Raw genomic sequence first — 27,238 nt, forward strand, 5'->3', positions numbered from 1 at the left:
AACTATCAAAGCACTCAAAGTCTGAAGTAGTATTTTACAATATATCAAAATCCAAGTAGTAAATCTGGAAATACGTGAAAGTGCAGCACTTACAAATAAACTGTATGGTTGGAAGAATGCTCCGCTTTCCAAAAATTCACCTCCCTGACTTTGGGATTACAATGGCAAACATATTGCGTCAGCCTATTAATTCCAGGGGGAAAAATAATTGTTTGCTTAGAGGACAAACTGCTCTTTTGACCCACCAATCCTTCCCCCTTTCTCTCTCCCTGCCTAAATTCATAAATTACCTTGATTTTCCCAGTCCAGTTCTTCAAATATCTACTGAGGCATTAATACCTCAGGGTGCTGCCACCTTTAATCATGCCATGCATTGCATGCTGGCAAAGCTTAAGAACACAGAGTTAAGTACAGGTGGTAATGCTCTGCTGAGATTTTCAGGAAATTATCTGCAAATTTGGTAAGATTTGCAAAAGGGGGGTGGGGGATATGGAAATTCTTTGGCCAAATCTCAACAGGCAGCATGAAGCAAATATAGAGCTCATTCTTCTGGCCATGGTCCTGAACAATACACCTTCTTCATGCCATTGCAACAGGCTGTTTGGTGACATCTGATATGCAGCTTTGCTACTGTGAAAGAAATCATATCACAATGCTCCTTAATCATAAGTTTCTCTGGCGAGCGTAAGGGAGACTTTCAAAATCCCACTGGCTGTCATTTTGCTCACATCAGGATGAGGTACTCCTCCCCAACACCAGCAGGTCCCAAGAGCAGCTGACTCAGAACCGCCAGAGCAGTCTTCCCAGCGCTTTTTCCGTGGGGCCTCTCATCTCTCTCTTCCTTCTCCATACTGGCTGCTCGTCAAAGCCTTTTTTTTTAATTGTCTTGCCTCTTTTGTGCACGTGAAAGCAACGGGACCTGATTTAGCCATGACTTGATGGGACCAAGTCCCAACTCATCCAGACCGGCTCAGCTTTTTGCCACAGTACACTTGGGCAGGATTCACACACACTCTGACATCCCAAAGGCTGCAGTTTTCCTCCCACTAACTGCTGCAACAGCTTTGCTGGGGCAAAATGGAGGCAGGTATGTTAGAAATTTCTAAGAGGGTCCTGCTTGCTGATCCACATGGCCTAGGGTGCCCTAAATACACCCTTTCTCACTGGGGAAGAGGCATCTGCCAGTGATCGGGAAGGCCTCTTCGCTGGGGCAGCCCATTGCTGCAATTCCTTCCCCACTAAAGCCCAACAGGTGCCAACCTTGGTGGTATCCCGGCACCTGTTAAAACCTTACGTAACTTGTGTTTGGTGGCTTTGAATAATTCTGTTGGTGAACTTTCTGCTTTAGTTGTGGCTTGGATTCTTTTAATTATTGCTTGAAAACATTCTGTACATATGAGGGTGGCACAGAAAAAAATTATAGAAATGAATAGCATTCCTCTGCAGTTAGTTATGGGACCAAGTTAGGCAGCAGAGTGTACGAGAGCAAATTTTACAGTGAGGGGGAAAGCAGGCAGACAGAACGAACTGCAGAGCCCGAGAAAGCACACAGCAGGAAGGGAAACACAGCAGCAGCCTTCTGACTGAGCAGACTGACGAACAAAGGGTGACCTAGGAAGCCATGCAGGCTGTGAAAGCCTATCCCATGGGGGACCACAACCTGCCAATCCAAGACTGCCATCACTATGAGCTGGCAGGGCTCATTCTGGAGGAGCACGCCTTCCATTCTGAGGAATGCACCCAGGCTAAATTTCCCTGCAGGATAAGGAGCACAGGACCACAGCTGAAGCAGAGGTTTCACAGACAATGTGGAGCTTAGGGAGCATGGAAGAGAGACAGCAAAGCCGAAGTGCATGGGATGAAGCTCCAGTAAGGCACCATGTCAACACAACTGCCTGGGCTGGCTGGCACGGGTGCCTGCAAGCCGGGATGACGCCCATCGCAAGCCGTGAACGAGCTTGTTGAATTTCTGCATCCCCTCACATCTTCTCAGTGGTGGCCATTCACGCTTTTACTGAGGAGTCATCAAGGAGTCAGGATGCGTGCACACCGAGCTACCGGACCACCACCATTGTTCAGTCGTACCTGAAAACTGGTAGACTTCTGGAACGGATCATTTCAGACTGCAGTTTAGGGAAGAGTCCTATTTCTGAATGCAATATATCAGCTCATCTTGCCAGGACTGAATCGGTTCTCTACATACAGGGAGCTTTTTCTCATGTGTGGAAGGCACTCACACCTGTGATACCCTGCCTGCAATCTGACGTGGTCTATTTCAAGATTCTGCTTTGTCAAGCCTTCTACAAAATGTACAGAGCAGCACTCACGCACAAGCACCCTGGGTAGAACAGGTGTTATAAATTAAGGCAAATGGGAACAGACTTGGGACTTGACTGGTGGGCTGTTGGAGAACTGAGCAGAAACTGGGTCTTCTGCTTGAAGACCCACCTTCAATGCTGTATTTCACCTTAAATCCTGTGTTTCACCTCTGAGTTACTCCTTTGTTTTCAAATACGTGCAAATACTGCTGTTCATTTTTGTTGTTTTGCTGTAATTCTCTAGACAGCCTCTTTAATCTTTCTTTGGTATAGGGGAAAAGGCTCAGAATGTTGGATTTAGCTCTTAAAAACCAGAAAGCAATCAAATCTCTTTCCAGCTTCTCGCCTAGCTGGAAAACTTTCTAAAGAAAAACGCTCACAATTCTCACACAGGATGGGCCCATACATGAGATCTTTTACAGTGGACCAGTTAATTCTTCACATTCTTTTGTACTTGCAGTGACAAAAATGGTAAAGAAAGAAGACACTTGATTTATTGAAAGAATGCTTCTGTGCAATGCCAGGGCACAGAGGTACTACACAGACACTTCCTAAGAGGAGGAGAAACAACTCTCCCCTCTCGTTCTATGGGCAGCATTCTGCTGTTCTTTGTGTTCATGGGCTCTGATGCTGCAAAAAGCAACAACAGAATGCCCAGACATAACCCACCCAAGGCCAATGTCCTTTTGTTTCTGTAATCCGGTCTGTTCCGGTGCACTGAAATACAACTCTTAACCCTCCTAGGTCATTCGTAAAGCAGCAAAGGGTGGCTGGGGGTGCCATGAGCAGTGGCCAGCGTCTCTGGGCAGCTCCAGATGCTGTCTTCAGTCAAGCTGTAGTGACATCTAGTGGTAAACTGCTTATGCTCTCCTAAACACTCCCCACGGCCCCCAAGGAACAAAATACTGTGCCGCGTGTGTTGGAAATTCAACAATCCCTGCATTTCACAAAAATCAATGATCTGGACATGTCCCCCTGAGAGACCCACTTAAAAAGCAACTTAAAAACCCATATAAAAATGCCTGATAGCGTGTTGAGTTCAGAGTTGGCTTGCTTCTGTTGGTTAACCAATGGTTTCCGGAAATGTCAGAAGCAGAAACTGCCCCGATTGATCGTTCTCTTGCAGGCTACTCATACTGCATAGTGTCAGCCTTTGGTCAAAATGGAGAGCACACACAGGCTCTGGATGCTGCCCAGACCTGGACCCAGGAAGCGTGCTCTTCTCCCTGGGCCAGGAGTATTCCTGGTGGAAGATACAGTGCAGCCTCTAAAGGTCACTCTGCTGAAATGAAGGAGGATTAAGATACTCACAGTTAAGTTTAATTCATTTCAATGGGTTTACGCTAAGCAAGAGTAACACTGGCTAATCCCCATGGGTCTCTTGCACCTGTGAACCACTGCACAACACTGTCCTTGGCTCTCTGTGTAGTGTTCCCTTCTTCCTTAATTTGCCTTGCCCTGGCTGCTTATTATTTGTATTCATTATTACTTCGGGAGTAGACAACATGCAGGCTATTGCTCCCCACAAATTAAAAGAGTGTTTTTGACCAAAAAAAAAAAAAAATGTCATCCTTACCACGTGAAGAGTGTTGAAGGGTTCAAATTTGGCTGACACAAAAGCAAATTCAACTTTTTAAACACTAAAGTCATGGTGCAGTTAGTGACAGAACCTAGGAAGCAAACTGGAGATGTTTAATTTAAAACCATTTTTAAAACAAAGCATTTATTTATTTTTTCCCACAGCAGTAGGAGCATCCACCTCCACAGAATTCAAGGAATTGTGGGTTAGGCTGCGAAGGAGTAATTGGCCGAAGGTCACCCAGCCAGCTTCATGGCAGAAACTGGGTCTTCTCTTAACTAATCTGGCACTTTAACTAAACTGCCCCTCCATCTCCCATCCCCCCAAGACCGTTCCTCAAACTTTTCATCCTGGGTGGCGGTCCTTCATGCCTCCTGGTTCCCAACAAGAGAATCTTAGTCCAAATGTGCCAAGCACACCGAACTCACCAATTGTTTCAGTGGTTTCAGGCAGCCTCCCGGTCCTACAAACCCTGCTGCTCTCAGGCAGGATTTTCAGAGCTGTGCAGCCATTCATGCACAGAAGATGCAGCTTTACTATACAAGAATTTGTTGCTGCACGTAGAATTTAGGATCCTAAATGCCTTGGCTCAGAGGATGGCCATTGTGTTTCCAAGGAAAGGTAATGTTTTGTGACTTCTCAGAAGCAAGAATCATTTCGGAACTGGATTTCCAAGTAGTCCAGGAACATGGCTCCAAGGGCCAATGAAATGCCTTGTTCCCCTCCACACTGAGTTGGAAAAAATTACACTGAACAAGCCAACTGTGTAATTTTCATTAAGGTATAAAAAAAATGGGAGCGTTCAACTTTCCTTCCCACAGCATGAAGGCTACTCGTACCCTGGGCCAGAATGTTTTAAAGTTTAGTAATGCAGAACATAAAGCTTTAGGCAAAGGGTAGGAAATATAGCAATTGGCTTCCCCATGGCATGAATTTGTTTGCAGCAAGAACATGAAAAGAACTTGTGGCTTGGAAACACAGAAACAGAACAATTCAGAAGGGGCTTCCTGGGCCATCTAGTCTGACCCCTGGCTCCAGCCGGCTCCACTCATGACATGCCTAACAAATTGATTGGGCCCAAAGGTTTCAGAGACTAAAGTGTTCTTCATCAGATGTATTGTGACACTAGGGCTATCTTACAACCTCATCTGCTCATTCTTAAAGCGCAACTTATTTTTGTTACAAGAATGAGACTGGCACAAGCACTTGGGAACTGGCAGCTGTTCTTGGGAAGCAAATCTTTGAGACCCTCTTTAAAGCTGCATATCCCAAACAGTTAGCCTTCTGTAACAGTTTAAAATTTCTGTAACATAAGCATATGAGCAAAATTGTTCATAAATCACAACCCACCTATAATTGCAGATTAAATATATTTAATCTGTTTCTAACACATACCCAAGATCAATTTGGTTCCTCATTCCATTCGGAGGGTAATTTTGAGCAGAACCCTACAGGAAAATTACTCTGAATGTCCTCATGTTCTACTTCAATCCTTTTTGGGTTGGGGGAACACCTTCTTTCGGCAGTAATCTTCCATAACTCCTGTTAAGAATAAACATTTCAAACTGATTAACCTCACAGGCCGAATTTTAATCAAAACAGATTTTTTAAAAAGTAGGCATTCCCCTGAACATTTAAAACTTGACTGCATCAAGATTATAATTAAGAAGAGAAAGGAAGCAAACACTGGCTTCTGCCATCAGCCTAAGCTCACCAGGAAGCTGTGCCCCTCCTTCTCGGGCACATCAAGGTGAGCAGGAGGCCAACCTGACCCAGCCATCAGTCAGTAAAGGAATAGGTGCAGGGGGTGGCTCCCCCCCCCCCCAAAAAAAAGGCCAGCTACTATTTTCTGTTGCCCTGAGACTGCAGTAAGGGGAGCAGCCCTCCACAGGCACCACCTGCCAGCCAAACAAGCAAGAGCTGCCCAATGCTGCTCAGTGTGAGAACTCCCGTGAGGGAATGTGCACCGATGCCGACTTACGACTATGTTTTCCAGTAGCAAGCAGCTGATGTGCCACTTCCACCTTTTTCCTTCACTCCCCTTCCCTTTTCTGTCTCACTCTGCTTTTAATCCTAGTGGCAGGATCCTCTCCCTCATTTTTTAATTGATGGGAACTACTTTGGGGGAAAACTGAGTAAGCACACCCATCACCTTTGTATGGAAGGTTCCTTAAATTTGATGTTTCTGTTGAGCTTTTGAGATAAGAAAAGGAAAGGGGATCTACCCGTAGATCTACCCGTATCTACGAGATGAAGAGAAGCCTGGACTGACTCTCACAGCACACGGAACTGATTTAAGCACCCATGGATGCATTTTTGTATTTTCAACTAATATATTCACTGCTTCCAAGCAAATCCATCCTTCTCTCTCTCTGTAATCTATTCATGTGTGCTGGTCAGGCTGTCTGGTTCACAGGCTGAGGCTGCAGGGCCACCCACACTTCTCCAGGACGATCTTCATGGAGCACAGTGGGATCCGCTTCCAAGGGAAGATGCACAGGATCATTGTGCTTGTTACTGTGTGTGCTTGACATGTGCTTACACAACAGGATCTGGTTTGTGAGGGTAAAAATTCCTGCTGGTTCCCAAATGGCACCCTTCTATTTCACATTTCCTTCATTTGATGCCCTTCCTTCCTACCTACATTTTAGAGTTTCAAATTTGTGTTTTCTATACTGGATTTTGTTATAAGACAGGACTTTAAGACTGCATTCTAAGGAAGTCTGAGTTTCCTTCAGAATTTACGAGGTACTTCCTAATGATTTTCTCTGGAAGGCTAAAAAAGATTACTTTATTCTTAAACTCAGTGCACCTCAGCTTTGGTATTTTTCGGAGCCTTCTTTGGGGTTATAATCACTTGGAGAGTATTATCTTTCAGAAATAAAATTTCTGGAAACTATTTTAAAGCTGGTGTCATCTGTTTTATAGTCTTTGGAGAGATGGGTTGAGCCTTCTTAAGAATAAAGAGGTTTCCCAGCATCTTGCAACCTTTTCTCTCTCTGGGGACCTGTGGCAGATGGCTTTCAGTTCCTCTAATGCAGGGGTCGGCAACCCACGGCTCTGGAGCCACATGTGGCTCTTGAATGCCTCTGCTGTGGCTCCGTCGTTTGCGTCACAGCCGCCGCCGATCCAAGGCCCGTGCCGGCACAGCAGCACGGCCAACACAGTGCTTGGAGAAATCGAAGAAAAGTTTCTGAAGAAAACCTAACATTTAATGAAACTTGGGTAGATTCATTTTCTTTTACTGCTGACGAACTTATGGGGTTTGCTGTTTAATGCATGCAGCCCTTTAGCACTGACTTTGACTCTTCAGGAAGCTGTTCTCCTATTCAAAATATATGAAAGGAGTCCTACTAGTTTATAATGTAAGATTAAAAATAACAGCTTTTAGTGACTGAACAAGAGCTGCAGCTAAATCATAATGAAGATATACATAGCATTAAGGTAAAAAACGATATATGCAGTGCTATCTTCATTTTCGATGTCAAAAGGGTTTTGCGGCTCCTGGTGTTTTCTTTTGTGTGGAAAATGGGTTCAAATGGCTCTTTGAGTATTAAAGGTTGCCGACCCCTGCCCTAGACCATCTTCTTTGAAAGCGTGACAGCATCACGCTCCCGACCATCAATGCAATGCACACCCTCGGGGGGGTGTAGCAGGTGTGTTCCCATATGGCCTGCCAGGATCCTACGCCATGCACAGCAGAGAAAAAAGTGTGGAAAGGGTTTCCCAAAAATAAACAGAAAACCAACAAACACAAAATTTGACATACCTCAGGAGATGCAAAACAAATACAAAATTGCTCATTTTCCATAATTCTGGTTAACCAAAAAGAGTGATGCACGTGAGTTTCAGCCCTTCAGGGCCAGCATGGTTTGCAAAAATGATAAATGACTCTTTGGGTGAAGGCAGACATCACTTTTTAAAAGTGGCATAGGCAGTTGTATAAACTAACACACACTTTTCTCTCTTAGGATTATCTTGGAAAACACCACTGCTGGGTTTCAAAATAGGTAAACAATGATCGAAGGATTAGTGCTGTGACATTACCAAGAAGCACTTTTATAACTTTTTAAGATGTTTTCAGTAACGTGATGTACATCTGTTTCTATATATGCTAGTCCATGTGCTTTCAAAACAAAACAAATCTGATATAAAAGGCAGGACAAGACAGAAGACTTAGCGTGCAATCCAGTGAGGGTGGCCATGACCCCCCAAACTCGGATTATGGGCATCCTGTGCACAGTGGGAGAAGCATGGAGGCAAAGGTTGCTCTTGCACTCCTCTGGTCATGTAAAGCACTCAGAGAGCCAATTTTGGGGTGTTCAGCCCTGGTGTGAGAGGAGGTGCTGCACACTAGCAACACCGGCTTCCTCCTCTCCCCATCTCCAGAAGCCTGTCTCTGAGGTCATCCTCGCCAGCCTGTTTCTTTCCTGCACTGGCCGGAAAGGGCAGGAAAAGAATGTCCAGAGTTCCGAGTCCCAGCTTCGACATCAGAACAAGCTCCTGAGGCTGGAGGTGGGGTTCAGATCTCATCATCATCAAGACAAATAGCAAATCTGCACTGGCACATCAGTGAAAAATGGGCTGCAGTCATTCTTGTCTGCCCTTTTATATTTTAATATGCAGTGCACATTAATCACGTTCCCAAGGCTGTTTACAAGAAAGAATACAATGCCTGTTTTCACCCTCACCTGCCACTGTCCACCAGCAAACTGGCTGACAGTGAAGATCAAACCATTTTCAGCACTGCTGAACTGCTGAGTTCAGCCAGGTGGAGAATACAAGAAAATAGTTTTGCTCCGCTTTTATGATTAATCCGAAAAGCTACCCAGAGGTTATTTAATTTGTCAGACAGTGGTACCCACCAACTGCTCAACCCGCTCATAAACAATATGCTGAGGAAAGGAAAGCTGAACGGGTTGAGTGGTGTATCTCATCTTGTCATCTCTGATATTCAGCAGGTCCTTCAAGCCACTCTGAAAGTGATTGTATGCTTCACACACAACATCCATATGCCTTCGGGTGAAGTTGAGCCTGGCAGAGAGACATCCATTTAAAACACATCACAAAGTATCTGTACAAGACTTACCTTTACAATCAAACAAAAGCAATCGGATCCCCCCTACCCCCATGACTCCAGATGCCTTCACACCTCTAATTAATGGAAGAACAAACACTTGACTGTATTGTGGCAAAAATGTCAACAAATCCTCAGGCCCGAGTGTAAAGAGGATGGACTCTCCTGGGGCTTCTTGAAGATCTCCCAAGAACTAAGGGCTTTACTCTCAGATTCCCAAGAGCTAATTCCCTTCACTCACTTTGTAGCTGAACTGGCCTGGTGTATTCTACCCCAGAAATCAGCGCAGGGTAACATTAATACACTGGAGTTAACTGGAGGAGAGGGAAAAATTCACCGTGATGACACTGAAAGCGCCACAGCAGCCCTGCTGCACCGGCTCACAGCCCTCTCTGCATTTGCCCCCAGCAGGCAAGTAGGCACCCTGGGGTGCACATAAACAGAACACGAAGCCACAGCCCTCTCCCACAGCTGCTCCCTAGGGACAGGTACCCAGAGCTATGCTGCCTGTTCCTGGGGGCGGCACACGACCATGAAAGAGAGTGAGCTCAAAATCCCAGTTTCAAGCATCGCTTCAGCCAAACATGTGCTAACAACCATCTTGGCCTCTTTCCCTGCCAAAGCAGTGGGAAGAATCCATATTACAGGATGCCTTCAAGACCATGTCTATAGTATGCAAAGCATTTCAGTGGAATGTAAATGCCAATCATAGAAGAAGCATGAAGGTCCCAGAGGCCTTTCTTTCGTCGTTTTAAGACTCTTCTATACCGCCATTTACTCTAAAGGATCTCATCACGGGGTGGGGGGCAGGGGGGTGTTCAGTCACAGTCATGCCTGCCTCTCTACAATCCCACAGACCACGGCGCTCCACGCCCTCCTGTCCTCAACCAAGTTCCCCCAAATCCATGTTCACTGCATCAGTGACGCTGCCTAACCACCTCATCTCCTGCCGCCCCTGGCCCCCTTGCTGTCAATCATTCCCAGCATCAGGGTCTTCTCCAGGGAGTCCTTCCTTCTCATTGGGTGGCCAAAGTATTTGAGCGTCAGCTTCAGTATTGGTCCTTCTAAAGCGGCGGTTCCCAACCCCCAGGCCCAAACAGATATACACAGAAATAGAGCGAGTCAGAAGGGGCCTCCCGGGCCATCTAGTCTGACTCCCTAGTCTGACTCCCGGCTCCAGCCGGCTCCGCTCACGACATGCCCACCATGTGCATGACCAGCCTATCCTTGAACACCCTCACCGATGGGGCCTCAACCACCTCCTATGGAAGCCCATTCCACACCCTCGGGGTCCTGACTGTCAGGAAGTGCTTCCTGGCATCCAAACAAAACCTTGGCTCCCTGAGCTTTGCTCCGTTGGAGTGCGTCCTGCCTTCCTCTGCAGGGGAGAACAGGTCTCTACTCACCTCCGTGTGACATCCCCTCACATACCTGTATGTCCCCAACAGTTTGCAGGGGATGCCGTACGAGGCGAGACTGAGGCAACTGGGTCTCTTCAGCCTGGAGAAGAGGAGACTCAGAGGGGATATGTTGGCGACATGCAGGTATGTGAGGGGATGTCACGTGGAGATGGGTAGAGACCTGTTCTCCCCTGCAGAGGAAGGCAGGACGCGCTCCAACGGAGCAAAGCTCAGGGAGCCAAGGTTCCATTTGGATGCCAGGAAGCACTTCCTGACAGTAAGGACCCCAAGGGTATGGAATGGGCTTCCACAGGAGGTGGTTGAGGCCCCATCGGTGAGGGTGTTCAAGGACAGGCTGGACGTGCACATGGTGGGCATGTCGTGAGCGGAGCCGGCTGGTGCCGGAGGTCAGACTAGATGGCCTGGGAGACCCCTTCTGACCCGCTGTTTCTGTTTCTCTGCATGAATCTCCTGCGGTCTTGTGAATGTGCTACAATGTCCACCAGAAAGAACCAATCCTTGGCAACCACCTAACTCTTCGATGGTGGACATGGTTGTTGACTCTGATCTCTGAAAAACAGGTCTCTCACATTGCTATTTTCATCTGGTGTGCAGCAGCTGCTGGGAATGTGGGGCAGTAGGGGGCTCTTGCAGTCATGCAGTGCTTGAAGGATCCTGTGCGCAGCCGCGTTGCCACAGCGCTGGACTGGATGTACCCATGGTCTGATCCAGCGAGACTTTTTGTATGTTCTTATGCTTTTTGAGACCACCTAATCTGCGCTGGAAAGTCCTTTGGGAGACAGTCTTATGTCTCCCAAAGGAGAGCCTTATGCAAGTTGCAAACCTTCTAGCATTATCAACAAGCAAGATAAAGCAATCATACTGTAATGCATGTTCTGCTTAAGAGTCAAAGACATCATTCACCTCTTTTCTACTGACAAGTAGATTGTGGAAGGGTTAGTCAAGTTGCTAGTGATTCGGTACAGCGTTCTGAAAAAGGCATCTGTTAGATCATCATCATAAAACACTAGGAAAAAAAAGACAAACAGCATCGAGATCATCTGGATTTTGAGTTTCTTCTGCATTAAAACTGATTTAAGAATATCCTGTTCTTTATCCCGAGCCTTCAGAATGCAGTTAGCTACACTTCAGTTCTGAACAAGAAAGACTTTTCAGTTCAGGGCAGGAAGAGATGCAGCTTTGTAACCAGGAATACAGGTGGGATGAATTTCACAAACTGCTTTGCACTGAACAGCTTAGGCTGCAATCCCACCTACCTGGAAATAAGTCCCATCCAATTTGATTGGATGTATTTCTCAGTAGACACACAAGATTGTGCTGTGTATTATTTAGCTTTTGGTCAGCTAAAATTATGATCTGACCCTGCTGTATCTGCAATAGCTTTTACCTGCTATATTTTTCTATTCTGAAATATTGCACAATTCATTGGGCAGGGCTGCTATGGAAAGGTACAAAGCTCCTCCCCAGCCCCTCTATTTTAAGGTGGATCATCCAGGAAATACAGATTGTGCTTGGTGCCCATTATCATTAGCAATTTCTGTTTCTGAACTGTATAATTCCTCTCAACTGTGATATTTTTCTAAGCCATGTGTGAGGTTTTCCTATCACCATGTTAAATCCAGAGAAAGCTTTGTTTCATTTCATTTTCCTGATTTCAACTCTCTCGTTGGTTCCACCTAATTTTAAAAGCATTCTTTCAAAATTGGCAAGTTAAGTCAGTTTTCTCATTTTATGGCTATAACAGGGATTAGTGAATTCTCGAAATACTTACAAGTATTCAAAAACACAAAAACGCATGGAGCACGGGATTTAAAAATAATCCCCAAGTCTTTGCTTCTTCAATGAGATTTCCAGATTTATTTTCTTACCATCAGCAGCAAGTATCACAGTGGAGAGATCATGCAGCTCCACAATCTCTTTTTCAGACCAACTGTAGGGATTTTCAGGATCTGCATTAAAATATATATTTATTAATCAACCAAAGACACATGCATTGGTTACTTCCCAATTGGACTTTTGTAACGCACTCTACGTGGGGCCGCCCTTGAAGACAGTCCGGATACTTCAGATGGTTCAAAACAGAGCAGCCAGGTTGCTGATGGGGACTGGGCATTACTCTCACATAACCCCAGTCCTCTACCAGCTTCACTGGCTCCCCATCGAAGTCCGGGTTCAATTCAAGGTGCTGGTTATCACCTACAAAGCCCTTAACGGCTTGGGACCTGGATACCTAAAGGAACGTCTGCTTCCATATTTGCCCTCCCACCCCTTGAGATCAGCGGCAGAGGCCCTCCTCCGGGAACCCTCTGTGAAAGATATTAGGAGACTGAGTACCCGGAGGAGGGCTTTCTCTGCGATGGCGCCCCACCTATGGAATGCGCTCCCCAGAGAGGTCCGCCTGGCGCCATTGTTATTTGTTTTTCAGCGCCAGGCCAAGACCTTTTTATTTAAACAATATTTTAATAACTGTTAATATTATTTATTGGTTTTAACTTCTATAGCCAGGGTGAATCCAGATTTTATATGTACTATATATATGCCTGTCTATTTATTGTATTGGAAGCCGTCCCGAGGCTCATGCAAATGGGGCGGCATACAAAAACTCCAAACAAACAAACAAAGTAAAAGATTTTTTAAAAAATTACTCAGGTCCTAAAATGGAAAATCTCATAATAGGGAAAGCTCTAGAAACCCTGGATAGGGAAGGGAGGTTGGCGGCCATGCAACACGGCTTCTGCAAAAATAGGTCCTGCCCGACAAACCTTGTGGAGTTCTACAGTAAAGTTTTGAGGTGGCTGGATGTGGGCGATGTGGTGGATGTGATTTCCTTGGATGTCGGCAGGGCCTTTCACAAGTTGAGAAACTGATGAGCCTTGGGATAGACTGATGCATTGTCCAATGGATTAGGGCATGGCTGACAGGAGCAAGAGCAGAGGGGGATCATCAGGGTGGTGGCCGGTGCAGAGCGGAGTCCCTCAGGGCTAAGTTCTGTGGCTAATTCTGTTCAACATTTTTATCAATGACCTGGAGGAGGGGGTAACCAATATGCTGACCAAATTCGCAGATGATACCAAAGTGGGGGTGGTGGCCACAACTGAGGAGCAGGCACTCAAAAGAATCTGAACAGTGGAAGTGGGCAGGGGACAACAGGATGGTGTTCAATACAGATAAATGCAAACTCTTGCACTTGGGAATCAGGAATATGTGCCATAGGTACAGGATGGGGGACAAGCGACTGGAAAGCGGCACTTGTGAAAGGGAACTCGAGGTAATTGTTTATAGCAGGTTAAACACGAGCAGTGTGATGTGGTATTTAAGAGGGAAAATGCCACTTTGTATAGCCAGAAGTGTGGCTTGCCAAATCGAGAGCAGCACTGGTACTGCTCTACAGGACTCTGGTGCGCCCACAACTGTAGAACTGTGTCCAACTCTGGGCTCCACATTGCAAGAGGGACACAGCAAGGTTGAAATCACTTCAGTGCGGGGTCACAAGGATGGTAGCTGGATTTGGGGGGATGCCATATAAGATGGGGTTGAGGGAATTGGGAAGGATGTGTCTAATGGGGCAAAGCTAAAGGAAGTGGGTTTTAGGTTTGAGGTCAGGAAGTACTTCCTGATGGTTAGGACCCCTAGGATATGGAATGGACTTCCACAGGAAGTGGTGGAGGCCCCATCAGTGAGGGAGTTCAAGGAAAGATTGGCCACCCACATGCTGGACATTATATGAGTGGAGCTGGCTTGTGCCAGGGGTCAGACTAGATGGCCCAGGAGGTTCCTTCTGACTAGCTATGTTCTTTATGTTTCTACCAAGCTGACAACTTACAAAGTGTAACACAAAAGAAAAAAGGTATGGAAAGAAAAACAAGCAAATTCAGGTAGCAAAACTTTGCCATTACATAATAACTTTAAAAATACTAAATAGTGGCACTAAATAAGACAGTTTGTATTTTGATACCCACGCCATAGCAGAATATATAAAACAAGTGGGGCTGAATTCTTTCTTTCTAAATCTAAAGGACATGTAAGATTACCCTTAACAGCTTGACTTTTAAACTCTGATTAAAAGAACAAGAGTTTCGGCAGTGATGTAAGAGATGTACTTTGCACATGCTCAAAAACTAACCCCTTTGCTCATACATTCCAAAACCAAGCCATCCGCTAAAATGCTAAATAAGTTAAATTAGTAGCTCAGTAGGATGGAGAGAAAACCTCAAAAGAGCCTCTGCTTACCAGTACAAAAATCAGCTTTCATCCAGTCCAGAACTCTGACTTTAACTTTACTGCCTGTAAATCAGTAAGAGAATAGGTAAATAAGTGGTAACTTATGTTTAGAGAAAAGTCTACTAGAGTTAAAAGTAAGTAGTGAACTAACAAGACTGGAAATTGGCATCGTATCAGCTAGGGCATTCTGTTAAAAGAGTCTGTCTCAGTTTTAAAAAAAGAGAGACATACAAGCAAGTCCTCAAAATAACCACTCCAAAAGCTAGAACAAGATTTAGTCAATATGCAGAACATACTAACAATTCTCTGTTCATGACTGCTTGTTCTCCTACAGAAATACAATTCCCATAACCCCAGACTTAGTTCCAGACTTGTGAGAAGCTGAAATAGATACAAATATCTGGGCAGATCACAATCCTGTAACCATGACACTGAAATGGACAACAAAAACACCCAGATGGGTATTTAATAAATCTCTATTAAAAGATAAAAATTTTAAAGAAGAAATAACCAAGGAATTGATTTTTTTTCAAGTAAATAAAGCTGAAGAAACCTCTTTGCAAAATGTTTGGGATACACCTAAAGCATGTTAGAGGTCTGATAATAACTTATTCAGCAAAAATAAATAAAAAGAGAAAGCAGGAATGCTTTAAACTAGAAGATGAATTGGCGAAGCTTGAACAGGAGCTTCAGAAAGACCCATCAAAAAAGACCTTAAGACACAAATGAATATTTTAAAACACAAATTGAACCTCTTACATACAAATGAACTTACCAAACAAATGAAATTGACTAAACAGAACTTTTTTGAAAATGCTAATGAACCAGGGAGATGGTTAGCCTACAAACGAAAGAAGGAAAGAGAAAAGAGACTAATATATAATTTGAAGGATGGAGAAGGACAACTGCAGGTACAAAGTACGTCAATCAAGAAAATAGTGAAAGACTTTTTGTAAAGCTGTACCAAAATAAAGAAATCCCAATTGAGAAAGTTAATGAGTATATTCAAAAGGGAACTTTATCAAAGTTGTCGGAGAAATACCAAAAAATATTAAATGAGGAAATAACAATTACAGAAGTAACTGAAGCGATCAAGAGACAAAAGAATGACAAAGCCCCATGGTCCGGATGGTCTACCAGCAGAGTTTTATAAAGCTTTTGAAGGAATCCTGTCCATGCCCTTTAAGGATATATGTAACGCGGTATTGTCAGATGCTAAAATACCAAATACCTGGACTGAGGCAAATATTACCTTAATACCAAAAGAAGACATGGACTTGACACAGATCCAAAACTATAGACCTATATCACTTTTAAATGTGGATTATAAATTTTTTGCCTCTGTAATGGCAGAAAGACTGAAAAGGTATCTAACGGACTTTATACACTCAGATCAAAATGGCTTTCTACCTACATAGAAGACAAATGAAAACTAATATGAGAATTATTTTGGATATTCTAGAATATTATGAGAGTCACTCTGAAAAACCAATGGCATTATTGTTTCTTGATGCACAGAAGGCCTTTGACAATGTTAACTGGCAATTTATGAAACAACAACTAGCACAAATGGAATTTGGTGGAAAATTTATTAATGCAATATCAAGTATTTACCAAAAACAGACTGCCAGGATAATAATTAAAGGAGAACTTACAAATACTACAGATATTCAAAAGGGCACAATACAAGGATGTCCTCTATCATCATTGTTATTTATATGGATTTTAGAAGTGCTAAATAGAAATATTAGAGAAGATATGGATATTAAAGGTGCTAGAATTAGAGATGAAAGCTATAAATTGCAAGCATTTGCAGATGATCTAGTTTTTATTCTAGAGGAACCTTTGGTAACAATGTCTAAACTTTTACAAAAGATAGAAAAGTATGGTGAAGTTACTGGGATGAAAATAGAGAAAAGACGAAATTGCTAGTGAAAAATCTCACATTGGAGCAGAGAATAATCTTGATGGAACAAGTAGATCTTCAAATTGTTAAAAAGGTTAAATATTTGGACATTTTTCTTACAGCTAAATGTACTACATTGAAAGAAGATAATTATGATAAGCTACTCAAGAAAATTAAGAGTGAACTAGAAAAATGGGTTAATTTGCAACTATTGCTGTTTGGAAGAACAGCAATATTTAAAATGAATATATTACCAAAGTTTTTATTTTTATTTCAAACAATTCCCACAAAAATTGATAAAAATTTTTTGATGATCTAAACAACCAGATTCTGAGATGTGTATGGCAAAAGAAGAACCAAGGATTACATTAAAAATATTTCAGGAGGCCAAAGGGAATGAGGGTTTTGGCCTGCCTGATTGGATGTTGTATTACCAAGCTTCTGTCTTAACGTGGCTAAAAGAATGGATAACTTTAAGAAATAAGAGAATCCTTTATCTTGAAGGGCATGATCTACAAATGGGTTGGCCTGTGGTATGAGAAGTGTAAGGCACATGGTTGTTTTTTAAATCATTACAATAGAAAGTCATTAATGCCGGTGTGGGAAAAATTAAAGACAAAACTGTACACTAAGTTGCCAAGATGGCTTTTGCCTATGAAAGCTCTCGTATATCCAAACGTATTGAATTTTGATAAGATTGTGAGATATGATGATATTCTGGATAATGATGGAGGATTGAAACCGAACCAAGAATTACAAGAACAGGGAATTAATATTTCTTGGTGGCATAAGGTTCAAATACAATTGCGATATGATAAAGATTATAAAATGTGGGGTTTTTATAAGGAGTTAACAACATTTGACCAAGTGATCTTAAAATCAGATGAGAAAAGGATTAAAAGACTGTATAATTTTCTTTTGGATATGAGAATGGAAGATGATCAAGTTAAGGAAACTATGATAACATGGGCACAAAATTGTGGATATAATATTGAGTTACAGAAATGGCAAAAGTTGTGGGAAAGAAATATCAAGGTAACTTTAGCAACCTCATATAAAGAAAATCTTTATAAAATGTTTTATAGATAGTATCTATCGCCAAATAGATTAACAAAGATGTTTCCAAATATGTCAAATGGATGTTGGAAAAGCAAACATAAACTGGGTACTTTTTATCACATGTGGTGGACTTGTGATAAGGCAAAAAAATATTGGACTAAAATACATAAATGGCTTGAGGAAATGTTACAAAAATCTTTAATATTTAAACCTGAAGTCTTTTTACTAGGCATTGTACCTGATGATGTTGATAAACAAGCAATGTATTTGATTCTACATGTAATTACTGAGGCAAGGATTGTATTTGCCCAACATTGGAGGAGTGAAGAACCACCCACTGATGAACTGATTTTAAAAAAGATTCTGGACTGTGTTGAGATGGACAGACTGACTTTGTCTCTGAAGGAGAAAGAGGATACATACTTCTATCAAATTTGGAACTCTTTTTATTATTGGCTAGAGAAACGGGACTATGTGTAGACTTGAATATGTTTACGGATTGCTATAAAAGAAATAAATAAATAGGGGGCTGACCCAGTAGGTCTGATGTTTCTGATGACTGATGTTTTTTAGTTTCTCTTTTAGTTTGTAGAAAATAATAATAAAATTTACTTAAAAAAAAAAGAAATACAATTCCCAGAGTAGATTTAAAATGTATGAATTATCTTTGCAGAAACAGCACCCAAGGTGACATCCCAAAAATTATTAAAATAAATAAAAACAATACATGGCATTAAATGTCACACCTCCTTCATGGATCACTGCCTTGTCGTGGTGAAGGGGCTTGCGTAGCTCAATGAAGCTATGAGCTATGCCGTGCAGTGCCACCCAAGACGGACAGGTCATAACAGAGAGCCCTGACAAAACGTGATCCACTGGAGAAGGAAATGGCAACCCACTCCAGTATCTTTGCCATGAAACCCACATGGACAGTACCAAAAGGCAAAAAGATATGATGCCGGAAGATGAGCCCCTCAGGTCGGAAGGTGTCCAATATGCTACTGGGGAACAGCAGAGGGCTAGTACTAGCAGCGCCAGAAAGAATGAAGTGACTGGGTCAAAGCTGAAAGGACACTCAGTTGCAGATGTATCTGGTGGTGAAAGAAAAGCTCGATGCTGCAAAGATCTATGCTCCATAGGAACCTGGAATGTAAGATCCATGAATCAAGGCAAGCTGGATGTGGTCAAACAAGAGATGACAAGACTGAACATCGACATCTTAGGAATCAGTGAACTAAAATGGACAGGAATGGGTGAATTTAATTCAGATGACCATCAGGTATACTACTGCGGGCAAGAATCCCTCAGAAGAAATGGAGTAGCCATCATAGTCAATAAAAGAGTAGGAAAAGCAGTACTAGGATACAATCTCCAAAATGACAGAATGATCTCAGTTCGAATCCAAGGAAAACCATTCAGCATCACAATAGTCCAAGTCTATGCCCCAACCACTGGTGCTGAAGAGACTGAAGTTGGCCGGATCTATGAAGGCCTACAACACCTTCTAGAATTGACACCCAAAAATGATGTCCTTATCATCATGGGGGATTGGAATGCTAAAGTAGGAAGCCAAAAGATAACCGGAATAATAGGCAAGTTTGGCCTTGGCGTACGAAATGAAGCAGGGCACAGGCTGGTAGAATTTTGTCAAGAGAATACGATGGTCATAGCAAACACTCTTTTCCAACAACCCAAGAGACGACTCTACACATGGACATTACCAGACGGTCAGCACAGATATCAGATTGACTATGTGCTCTGCAGTCAAAGATGGAGAAGCTCTATACAGTCAGTAAAAACTAGACCAGGAGCTGACTGTGACTCAGATCATGAGCTTCTTGTTGCAAAATTTAGGCTTAAATTGAAGAAAGCAGGGAAAAGCACTAGGCCACTCAGGTATGACCTAAATCATATCCCTGATGAATATACAGTAGAGGTGACAAATAGATTTAAGGAATCAGATCTGATAGACAGAGTGCCTGAAGAACTATGGATGGAGGTTCGCAGCATTGTACAAGAGGTAGCAACTAAAACCATCCCAAAGAAAAAGAAATGCAAGAAAGCAAAATGGCTGTCTGAGGAAGCTTTACAAATAACTGAGGAAAGAAGGGAAGTGAAAGGCAAGGGAGAAAGAGAAAGATACAAACAATTGAATGCAGAATTCCAGAGAATAGCTAGAAGAGATAAGAATGCCTTCTTAAATGAACAGTGCAAAGAAACAGAAGAAAACAACAGAACAGGGAGGACCAGAGATCTCTTCAAGAAAATTGGAGATATGAAGGGAATGTTTCATGCAAAGATGGGCGTGAGAAAGGACCAAAATGGCAGGGACCTAAAAGAGGCAGAAGAGGTTAAGAAGAGGTGGCAAGATTACACAGAAGAACTATGCAAGAAAGAGCTTAACGCCCCCGATAACCACGATGGGGTGGTCACTGACCTCGAGCCAGACATCCTGGACTGTGAAGTCAAATGGGCCTTAGGAAGTCTGAGCAACAACAAAGCTAGTGGAGGAGACAGTATTCCAGCTGAGCTATTCAAAATCCTAAAAGATGATGCAGTTAAAGTGCTACACTCAGTATGCCAGTAAATTTGGAAAACTCTACAGTGGCCACAGGATTGGAAAAGGTCAGTTTACATTCCGATCCCAAAGAAGGGCAATGTCAAAGAATGTTCAAACTACCGTACTATTGCACTCATTTCACATGCTAGCAAAGTTATGCTCAAAATCCTACGAGCTAGGCTCCAGCAATATGTGGACCAAGAACTATCAGAAGTACAGGCAGGATTTCAAAGAGGGAGAGGAACTAGAGATCAAATTGCCAACATATGCTGGATCATGGAGAAAGCTAGGGAGTTCCAGAAAAACATCTACTTCTGCTTCACTGACTATGCTAAAGCCTTTGATTGTGTGGATCACAACAAATTGTGGCAAGTTCTTAAAGAGATTGGAGTACCAGACCATCTTATTTGTCTCTTGAGAAACCTATATGCAGGTCAAGAAGCAACAGTGAGAACTGGACATGGAACCGCTGATTGGTTCAAAATTGAGAAAGGGGTTCGGCAAGACTGTATACTGTCGCCCTGCCTATTTAACTTGTATGCAGAGCACATCATGAGAAAGGCGGACCTAGATGAATCACCACTTGGAATTAAGATTGCTAGGAGAATTATCAACAACCTCAGATATGCAGATGATACCACTCTCATGGCAGAAAGTGAAGAGGAACTAAAGAGCCTCTTGATGCAGGTGAAGGAAGAGAGTGCAAAAGTTGGCTTGAAACTCAACATTAAGAAAACTAAGATCATGGCATCCGGTCCTCTCACTTCCTGGCAAATAGATGGGGAAGAAACGGAGGTAGTGACAGATTTTATCTTCCTGGGCTCCAAGATCACTTCAGATGGGGACTGCAGCCAAGAAATTAAAAGACGCTTGCTCCTGGGGAGGAAAGCTATGGCAAATCTAGACAGCATACTAAAAAGAGATCAGCGGGAGAGGCCCTTCTCTGAGAACCCTCTGTGAAGGATACTAGGATGGTAAGTACTCGGAGGAGGGCTTCCTCTGCGGTGGCGCCCAATCTACGGAATGCGTTCCCCAGAGAGGTCCGCCTGGCACCATCATTATTTGTTTTTCAGTGCCAGGCGAAGACCTTTTTATTCAAATGTTATTTTAATTGTTAATATTATTTATTTTATTTTTTGGCCAGGTCGACTCAAATTGTGTTGTTTTTATATTGTGTTTATTTATTTATTATTGTGAGCCGCCCCGAGGCTTTGGTGAATGGGGTGGCATAGAAGCTTCCTAAATAAATAAATAATAAATAAAAGCAGAGACATCACCCTGCCAACAAAAGTGCATATAGTCAAGGCTATGGTTTTCCCAGTTGCAATGTATGGCTGTGAAAGCTGGACCATAAGGAAGGCTGAGCGCTGAAGGATTGAGGCCTTTGAATTGTGGTGCTGGAGGAGACTCCTGCAAGTCCCTTGGACCGCAAGGCTATCAATCCAGTCAGTCCTAGAGGAGATCAATCCTGACTGCTCTTTCGAAGGCCAGATACCGAAGGTGAAACTCAAATACTTTGGCCACCTAATGAGAAGGAAGGACTCCCTGGAGAAGAGCCTAATGCTGGGAACAATAGATGGCAAAAGAAGAAGGGGCGGCAGAGAATGAGGTGGCTAGATGGAGTCACTGAAGCAGTTGGTGTGAGCTTAAGTGGACTCCGGGGGATGGTGGAGGACAGGAAGGCCTGGAGAAATGTTGTCCATGGGGTCATGATGGGTCGGGCATGACTTTGTGACTAACAACAACAACAAATGTCACACACTAGTTAAAATTATTCCTTCTCAAATTCTGAGGGTTCTTTAGTTTTGAGACAGGATAATTAAACAGGCTTGAAAGTGATTTGCAATCCTATGGATGTGTATGCAGTAGAGCTTGCTCCCCTAGAAGTGAATTTCAATTTGTGGCTCTATATCTGTAAGGTGGAACTGGTTGAAGGAAATGTTCAGAACATATATAGAAGAATGCCATATAGAAGTCTGGATAGTATTTTGGATTCTGATAAGATTTTGTCCAACTACAACCCCCCCCCACACACACACACACAAAATAGAGACCTTACCTGCTGGTTTAGTGAGGTGCTTGTTTAAGGCAATGTTTCGTTCACACATGTCCAGAAGATCTTTGCCAATATCTTAAAAACATTTCAGAAGCAAATATTTGTAATACTTGAAAATGAACGAAGAAAACCAAGAAAGAAGCAAGCACAGGAAAAGCAAGGAGTTTCATTCTTTCCTCCTAATAGCTCAGCTTGCTGGGCTGTTCGCCTGAACAACAAAGTTAATTGTGCTGAATACATACCTGTACAATAAATGGTTCTGGCAGCTTTTGCAGCGATGATACTAACAATCCCAGTGCCTCCCCCAAGTTCCAGCACAGTGCAATTCTTGAACAAAGCTTGGTTGCAGAGTATGAAGTCTGCAAGTAGGAAGGCCCCGCGCCAGATCTTCAGGACAAGAGGCAAAAGAAGTGTTAGGATGGCGTATGCAGGACAAATGAGAAAAACGGAGCGCAACAAGGCTACCCACCTGCTTGCCGACGTCTTCTAAAGGAGTTGCCATGGTGTGCTCTGGAAATGCAATTTTTCCATTATAATATGATAATGTCCCAAAAACCCATGCCCCAGCCATCTGCATCCAGACATTCTCTATTCCCAACCTGTGCGTGGTTCCTTTCACCAGCTATGCAGAGAAGGAGCAAATAATACCCTGAGTTTGGAGCAGGGCCAAACTGGGGGGTGGCTGGCTAGGGAGAGGTCTGAGAGGCCGGGAGGTTTGCATCTGGCCCCACATGCCAGTAATTCCCTAGTTATGACTGAGGTTATGCTACTGAGAGGTTAGTGTACAGGTGCAGCTCACCTACAAGCAAGTAAGACTGAGCCTGGCTAGCCCCTCCTCACTATAATGGGGTGAAGATCGGTATCAAAATGTCAATAAGCAATATGAAGGGGTTAAGTTAAAGTTTGCGTGCAGAGTTTGTGGAGAAAGTGTGTCTTAAGCTGATTAATCTAGAGGAGAAAGGAAGAACTAATAGGCCAGCCTTCCCTGCCCAGTGCCCTCCAGATGGTTTAGTCCACAACTCTCATCAGCACCAGGCAATGCGGCTGATGGCCAGAGATGATGGGAATGACAGCCCAAATGATCGGGAGGCATTAGGCTAAGAAATGCTCCAATAGCTAAACATTCTCTACATTCAGATCTCACATCTGCATATCTGAATAATGCTAAGAAAGATGAAAGTCATGCCATATGCAGGTGCTACATTACTGACCTATTTTAATAACATCGGAGCAGCTGTCATCTTCCTCTTGCTCTTCCAAGATACCTCCCCCTTTTGTCAAAATGATGGGACACACTTTGACCCTCAAAAAATCCTTCTCTTCTGTGTAAGGTAACTGAGGCTTTCGGACAACCTCCAAATCCCCATCTTCATCCAACAGAGCTTCAATTCCTTTTAAGGAGCACACTTCCTTCCCAGTGCTGTTTGAAGAATCTTCGCATTCAGAAATATCCTTCACACTTAATTCCTCTCCACATTTTTCTGGGTGCTTTAAGTTTTCCTTTCTAACATCCTTCTCTCCCTTCTCAGAATGCCAGTTGCTTTTGTCCAAAAGCAGCTTGAACTGAGAGAGAAACACTAAGAGGCAACAATTTGAAGTCAGACACTGCAATGTAAGCCCAGTCCTTGTAAATCTTCAAAACCCTATCAGGTAAGTACAAGAGCAACACAACAATAATTTCCAAATATTGCAAAACAGCTCTAATCTAGACCTTAATATATTTGCCCTCCCACCAAATCTGCCCATTTAACCAGTTTTATATACAAGATCCTACTGTTTTGGTGAGGCTCTTCTCCATGTGTCTGACTTTTTAAAATTACAAATCAATGAGTCTGGGTTGCTCTACCATAGTAGTTACTTATTTGAAATAGTTTTATCCTGATCCTCAGCTAAAAAAACTTCCACAGCAGATGACAAATAATCAGTAAAAGGAGACAGCAAAAGAATCATTCTCCCTGCGCCACTGCTATACTAACCCCACTAGTCAGGTTGCTGCCTTGGTTTCCTTCCATGTCAACTGCAGGCAGCATTCCCTTCAGGACCAACTCATCTCTCGGTGTCACCCTCTTCTTGCCCAATGCACTACTTGGACAGAGAAAGACTGCTTTGACCAGCTATCTGAAGCAGAGCTTGTAGAAGGCGTCTAAACCTCCCTCCAACTGTTCAGTCTGGTTTGGCTTCTTCCCCTCCACAGCTCCCCACCTTGGCAGGAAAGTAGGCTGAGTCTTGCAGGCTTTTCACCTGTACAAGTCCTTCATTTCAATCTCACAAAGCAGGCAATGTGGACAGATTATCAGAATCAGATGCATGAAGTGATCCAGTCCTAGTTAAACTTGCTGAATGAATCTTACTGAGATGAGATGAGAATCCCTGCCTGGGCCCTGGAGTTACACACTGGAGCACCTTTATGTTGAAAGCTCACCCTCCCTTTGCCATCGAAGATCACTCACTGCATCTCCCCCACTCCTCTGTTCCTTTGGCCTGACATTTCCTCAGCCTGCAACAGGTACTCCTCCCCTTCGAGTCACTTATCTTTCTTCATTCCCATCTCCCTCAAGGCTCGAAGCTTTCCTGAACTATCCTGGCCTTGCCTGGCTGTACCTCCACTGTCAAGCGCCTCTCTCACACCAACGTCTTGTCCTAAGACAGCAAGACCCTGCCCAGCAGCTCATTTTATGAAAAGGTGGAAGGGTGGTGGGTCAGGTCTCCATTCAGTTCCAAAAATTGGCTATCAGGAAGTTCTCCTAGCACATCCACACCTTCCTCCACACCCTTCTCTTGTTCCTGTAAGTGCAAGATTTGACTCTTTAAACCAGGGGTCCTCAAACTTTTTAAACAGGGAGCCAGTTCACTGTCCCTCATACTGTTGGGGGGCTGGACTATAGTTTGAAAAAAATATGAATGGATTCCTATGCACACTGCACATATCTTATTTGTAGTGCAAAAAACAGGAAAAACAATACAATATTTAAAATGAAGAACAATTTTAATCAACATAAACTTATTAGTATTTCAGTGGGAAGTGTGGGCCTGCTTTTGGCTAATGAGATGGTCAATGTCCGATCCCATATTTGCTCCTCTCTTCCTTATTCAGAGCCAACGCATGCGTGCAATGGGGGAAGAGCTGGTGCGTGCGCAATTCACGCTGGCAAGACCAGCACAGCAGCAGGAGCGAGCCAGAGACAGCAGAGAGACTAGCAGAGAGCCGGTGCACACGCAGTTGAAGGGAGCTGTCACAATGTGGCACGTGCTCCAGCTCTCTGCTAGTTTCGGAAACTGGAAGAGTTTCAGAGTACGCCTGCGCCAGCTCAGAGCTTCTGGATCATTTTCTCCGAACAAGTCCTAAAGCTCCAAGGCGGGCCGGGTAAATGACCTTGACGAGCCGTATCTTGCCCACGGGCCGTAGTTTGAGGACCCCTGCTTTAAACCTACTATCAACAGTTTGGGAAGTGACTTTTCTTTCCACCCGTGGTATAATATACTGGCACCCACATGTGTTGCTGAACAAAGATTACCTATCAAAAGCATTCATCAAAATTCAGCCTTGATTAGGGAAAGTGCCTGTTCTCTGAAAGCTATTATTTCTCTCCTTCACACAACCCAGTTAGACTGACCATTTTGCTTCAGATACAGGAGGGTCTGGTTGGCAGAAAGCCTTTCTCACTGGGCAAAGTGCACTGATGCCACATGCATAGGCTGCCAGAGATGCCAACAACTTCCACCCACCCTAGCATCACCCTGCATTACCTGGCTGGCCAACAGCATTCAGTCTAACCATAAACTGCCTTTTACTTGGGGTGTGTAAGTGAACATCCGACAGGACAGTATCTCTTTGAAACATCATGTCATCCATAGTCTCTCTCTCCTCTGCACCTATGACGGTGCACTTGTGAGTAGAGCATCTGTAACAACAAGGCATAAAATGATACGGCTAGGAAAATGCATATGAACCCCGAGTTATTCTGCAGCTGTATGGCAAATTGGTGCCTCCTGACAGTTTGGCCTCACATCTACTCTATTACCCATATTTCCCAGGCTCCAACCCGGCTCTGAAGGGTTCAACCAGCCACCCATGCTTCTTCCACACACATATGCCAATCTCAGAGGTAGAATGTGGGGAGAAGCAGGACTTCTGACAGCTGCACAACAAGCAGAAATCAACGCCTGAACTTATTTGCAAGGAGACACAACAATGGGGACAGTTTCACTGGCTGAATGCAGGTCTTGAATGCAGCAGCTGAAGGCCAAGTTACTCAGCCATGAAAGAAGCCGGAAGTCTCCTTTTTCTCCCCCAGGATTATATCTTACATGCCATGCTCCTTAACTGACTGTTTAGCATCTCCCTCCTTCTTCCACTGTACTGGTTCCAAGTTCCTCTGTTCTCCAGCTTTCCTGCCTTTTAGCACTCCTTCCTGCACAGTCCCGAAGCCTCGGTGTCTAAATCCATCCTAATTCACATAAGTTTGTCAGTTCCTTTCCCACATATTTACTACTGACATCAAGCAACTGATCAGCACTCAGCAGTTAGGATGTTTATGGCATTTCCATCATAACACAGCAGTTCAGCCAACGATGAAAAGCAGGAGATAGATGGCCACTTAAATAAATATTAAACATGCACACACAATCACTTAGCAACCTCTGGAAATTGCTCATGTAAATACAGGAAACTTTAGATCAACACTGCAAGGAAACCATTTAAAATGTAACACCAAAAGCTTAGTTCAGAAATAGTGATACAAACACAACCACGTTTGGAATTTTTTCTTTTAGAAAGCCCATGGTAGTTCAGCAGGTGATGCAAAGCAGGTCTGGCCTTCTATGTGAACTCCTCCTTGCTGAACTGAGGCTTGACCCAGGCAGTCAGCAGATGCAATTAGCAGCAGAGCAATCATGGCCCTGGATCCAGGAGTGGTGCCTGCCCCTTTGAAGTTACACCGCTCCTTTAACCCTCTGTGAAAGAAATTAGGAGGGTAGGTACTCGGAGGAGGGCTTTCTCTGCGGTGGCGCCCAATCTATGGAATGTGCTCCCCAGAGAGGT

General features: G+C 43.6%; 1 protein-coding gene across 12 annotated transcripts in view; it reads right to left on the reverse strand.

The window, feature by feature from the left end:
* Positions 1-1,348: 1,348 nt before the first annotated feature.
* METTL22 (methyltransferase 22, Kin17 lysine) overlaps positions 1,349-27,238 on the reverse strand; it is a 31,363-nt gene continuing 5,473 nt past the window's right edge. For 10 of the 12 annotated variants that reach the window (XM_044452564.1, XM_044452553.1, XM_044452555.1 and 7 more), the window contains 10 exons: positions 25,945-26,099; positions 23,409-23,774; positions 22,667-22,707; positions 22,440-22,584; positions 22,201-22,272; positions 14,626-14,679; positions 12,264-12,344; positions 11,299-11,401; positions 8,763-8,931; positions 5,254-5,439 (listed from right to left, as the gene is read on the reverse strand). In XM_044452564.1, the coding sequence (XP_044308499.1) occupies positions 5,299-5,439; positions 8,763-8,931; positions 11,299-11,401; positions 12,264-12,344; positions 14,626-14,679; positions 22,201-22,272; positions 22,440-22,584; positions 22,667-22,707; positions 23,409-23,774; positions 25,945-26,050 (1,278 nt within the window). In that variant the 5' untranslated portion in view covers positions 26,051-26,099 and the 3' untranslated portion in view covers positions 5,254-5,298. Of the gene's footprint in view, positions 4,001-5,253; positions 5,440-8,762; positions 8,932-11,298; positions 11,402-12,263; positions 12,345-14,625; positions 14,680-22,200; positions 22,273-22,439; positions 22,585-22,666; positions 22,708-23,408; positions 23,775-25,944; positions 26,100-27,238 lie in introns of those variants that run through there. The other 2 variants (XM_044452562.1, XM_044452561.1) reach the window with 2 other exon arrangements.

This window comes from Varanus komodoensis, unplaced genomic scaffold (genome assembly GCF_004798865.1).
Source record: "Varanus komodoensis strain SLA01 unplaced genomic scaffold, ASM479886v1 scaffold73, whole genome shotgun sequence".
Taxonomy (NCBI): domain Eukaryota; kingdom Metazoa; phylum Chordata; class Lepidosauria; order Squamata; family Varanidae; genus Varanus; species Varanus komodoensis.